Source organism: Trichechus manatus, unplaced genomic scaffold, assembly GCF_000243295.1.
Source record: "Trichechus manatus latirostris isolate Lorelei unplaced genomic scaffold, TriManLat1.0 scaffold00178, whole genome shotgun sequence".
NCBI lineage: Eukaryota > Metazoa > Chordata > Mammalia > Sirenia > Trichechidae > Trichechus > Trichechus manatus.
In genome coordinates this window covers 3716976-3720463 of record NW_004444114.1, presented here as the reverse complement: position 1 = coordinate 3720463, position 3488 = coordinate 3716976, and the positions used below count along the sequence as shown (strand labels likewise).

Genomic DNA, 3488 nt, shown 5'->3' with positions numbered 1-3488 from the left:
GCGTAGGACTCCTCTGTACACTGGAACTTTTCTCCGGATGTAAAAACTCTTTGATTGGCTGCTCGCACGCGCCTGCCCGCGCCTTCCATTGGCTGAACAGACACGCGACTGGCGCGAGGAGGGGGCTGGAAGAGAAGCGGGGGGAGACACACTGGCGCGTGCCGCTTTTTAAAGGGGCGCAGCGCTTTCAGCAACCGGAGAAGCTTCGTTGCACGCGACCTGGTGTGTGATCTCGGAGTGGGTGGGGGAGGGCCGAGGAGGGGAAAAAAAAAAAAAAAATAAGACGTTGCAGAAGAGATCAGGGAAGGTTTTTTTATTGAGAAGTGTTGCAAGCGCGTCCTCCGGCCCTGAGCCTCTGCATCTGCAGTGCAATGTCCCGCCTGCTACATGCTGAAGAGTGGGCTGAAGTGAAGGACTTAGGGGACCACCATCGCCATCCCCAACCGCACCACAACCCGCAGCAGCCGCCGCCACAGCCACCTGCCACCCTGCAGGCGAGAGAGCATCCCGTCTACCCGGCCGAGCTGTCCCTCCTGGACAGCACCGACCCACGCGCCTGGCTGGCTCCCACTTTGCAAGGCATCTGCACGGCACGCGCCGCTCAGTACTTGCTGCACTCCCCTGAGCTGGGTGCCTCCGAGGCCGCTGCGCCCCGGGACGAGGCGGACGCCCGAGGAGAACTGGGGAGAAGGAGCGGCGGTGGCAGCAGCAGCAGCAAGAGCCCTGGGCCGGTGAAAGTGCGGGAACAGCTGTGCAAGCTGAAAGGCGGGGTGGTGGTGGACGAGCTGGGCTGCAGCCGCCAGCGTGCCCCTTCCAGCAAACAGGTGAACGGGGTGCAGAAGCAGAGGCGGCTGGCGGCCAACGCCAGGGAGCGGCGCAGGATGCACGGGCTGAACCACGCCTTCGACCAGCTGCGCAACGTTATCCCGTCCTTCAACAACGACAAGAAGCTGTCCAAGTACGAGACCCTGCAGATGGCCCAAATCTACATCAACGCTTTGTCGGAGCTGCTGCAAACGCCCAGCGGCGGGGAGCAACAGCCACCGCCGCCCGCCTCCTGCAAGAGCGACCACCACCACCTGCGCGCTGCCGCCTCCTACGAAGGCGGAGCGGGCACTTCGGCCGCTGCTGGGGCCCCACCGGCCTCGGGAGGGGGACAGCGGCCCGCTCCGTCCGGAAGTTGCCGGACTCGTTTTTCGGCCCCGGCCTCCACAGGAGGGTACTCTGTGCAGCTGGACGCTCTGCACTTCTCGACTTTCGAGGACAGTGCTCTGACGGCGATGATGGCTCAAAAGAACCTGTCGCCTTCGCTGCCAGGGGGCATCCTGCAGCCGGTGCAGGAGGAAAGTAACAAAACTTCCCCCCGGTCCCACAGAAGCGACGGGGAGTTTTCCCCCCACTCCCATTACAGTGACTCGGATGAGGCAAGTTAGGAAGGTGACAGGAATCCTGAAAACTGAGACAGAAACAAAACCACCCTTTCCCAGTGCGCGGGACGCGTCAGATTCCCGCACCCTTTGATTTTTCCTCTGCTGTGGTCGTTGTTTAGCAACGACTTGGCTTCAGAAGGCAGCTACATTTGATGGTTTGCAAATGCCGCCGCTTTTCCAAACTTCTAATGGCCGGGACTGATGAAAACCTGCTGTTAAAGTTCTGTCCTTTTCTCCCACCTTCTGCTTCCCCTGTAGATAGATACGGTATAATTATATTTACCCATCTATGACATCATTATTCTAGTTACCCCCTGCCAATACGCTGCTAAAATGTCACATCTTCTCTGTCACTGGTTTGGGTTTAATTTATTTTATGCCCTGGGCATCCATCCCTGTGCGTTGCGCGCACTGACGTGTGAAAGTTAGTCTTCCAAAGTCGTTTCCCAAAACGCGTTTGAAACGCACAGTTAATGCTTACAACGTGAATAACTTTTGATGATGGAATTGTTAGGAACTTTAAGGTTTGTATATTGCATAAACATACCCAGTATGTATATCCAATCGCGAGAACGTTGGCGTCTTTTAGGAAACTTGGCGCACGCACTTTATCAGCCGCTGCTGCGGCGGCTCCAGGAGAAATTCAACTGCCAATTGCAGACCAGTTTTTTTTTTTTTTTTTTTTAAAAAAAAAAAAAAAAAAAACACAGCCACTTATGATCCTTAAGCTCTTTGCAAATGTTTGTTTAAAAAATGAAAAATTAAAAAACACAATTTAGTAGTGTCAAAAGCATTTGCTCAATTTTATTTTGCTTCCTTAATGTTAGAAAACTTATTTATTACTGAGTGTTTGCTACCATTTCTACTTACTTTGGTTCATTTTTTTAAATTTTCTACTCGAAATCATTTTATTTTAATTTAGCAAAGCCAACTACCATAGTTTTATGTATTTCCTTTTTCAAATGATAAAAATAAACATGAACAGTGACTTATTTGTCTTTTATTTATTCCACTCTATTACAAGCATTGAAAATGTTTTATATGATCTTGAAGACTTGAATTAAGTCTTCTGTTAGGTGTGAGTTTATGCAATCTAAGCCTTTTGGGGGGAAAATGTTGTTAACTTTGTACCTTACACCAGGAACCCCGCATAGAAAATCACTCAAGTCTTGGATGGCCAGCATCTTTACAGTCTTCTCAACTCCTAGCCCCAATAATCGCTGCAAGGGGAGGCATGTGTTTCAGGTCTCCTAGGATCTACCCACAAATGGTGAACTTTACCAGGGTTAGCTATTTTCATTTCACAAAAATTTTAGCCAAGCAGAAAGCTTTTCACGTGGTCAAATACATAGCACAAACTTACCATTTCTCTTTCTCTTTCTTCTTCTCCTCCTCCTCCTCCTCTTCTTCCTTCTTCTTCCTCTTCTTCTTTTCTCTCTCTCTCTCGTTTTCTCCTCTAAGAGGGATGGGGTGGGGGTGGAGAGGGAAAGCGGACAATGGAAAAGAACGTGATGGGGACGGGATTTGGGTTTAATTGTGCCAGCAATTTATTGACCTCTACTCATTTTCTCTTTTTAAACAATTCATCTTTTCCAATATAGAAGCTAATGTTTGCTTTTAGTTTATCCTTCTGAATTAGCTTCTGTGTAGAAAATACTTACCTACGTTTTTGAGTCAGCTGCGGAAACTAAACGATTCACTCACTCACTCACACCGCAGGTATCCTCACTTAATAAAAGCGCTGTTCTGCGTCTCAGGATCATAGATTCTGAAAACGGCAATACAGTTTGAGGCTGGAGAACGTAGAAAGCAGAATTTAAAATATATATATTTGAATGGCAAACGTGAGAATAGAACCATTTGTTAAACTAAAGACTCTGCGACACTGGACCTAATAAAACATTGCTGAGTTTGAGAGGTTGATTGTAAACCAAATCCTGTACGTTTTGCGTCTTCATTGGGGATAACAAACTGAGAGAGGCAAGGAAACGCACAAGAAGGGGGGGGGGGGATGTTAGTTTGATCGCCCCTGCACCCCATTCGCACACAGTGAAAAGA

The 3488-nt window shown here is 49.3% G+C and overlaps 1 protein-coding gene across 1 annotated transcript; it reads left to right on the top strand.

The window, feature by feature from the left end:
- The first annotated feature begins 344 nt into the window (after window positions 1–344).
- Window positions 345–1493, top strand: ATOH1 (atonal bHLH transcription factor 1). Its single transcript, XM_004387022.2, has one exon. The coding sequence runs from the start codon at window positions 372–374 to the stop codon at window positions 1431–1433; it is 1062 nt and encodes a 353-aa protein (XP_004387079.1). The 5' UTR covers window positions 345–371; the 3' UTR covers window positions 1434–1493.
- The last annotated feature ends 1995 nt before the right edge of the window (window positions 1494–3488 follow it).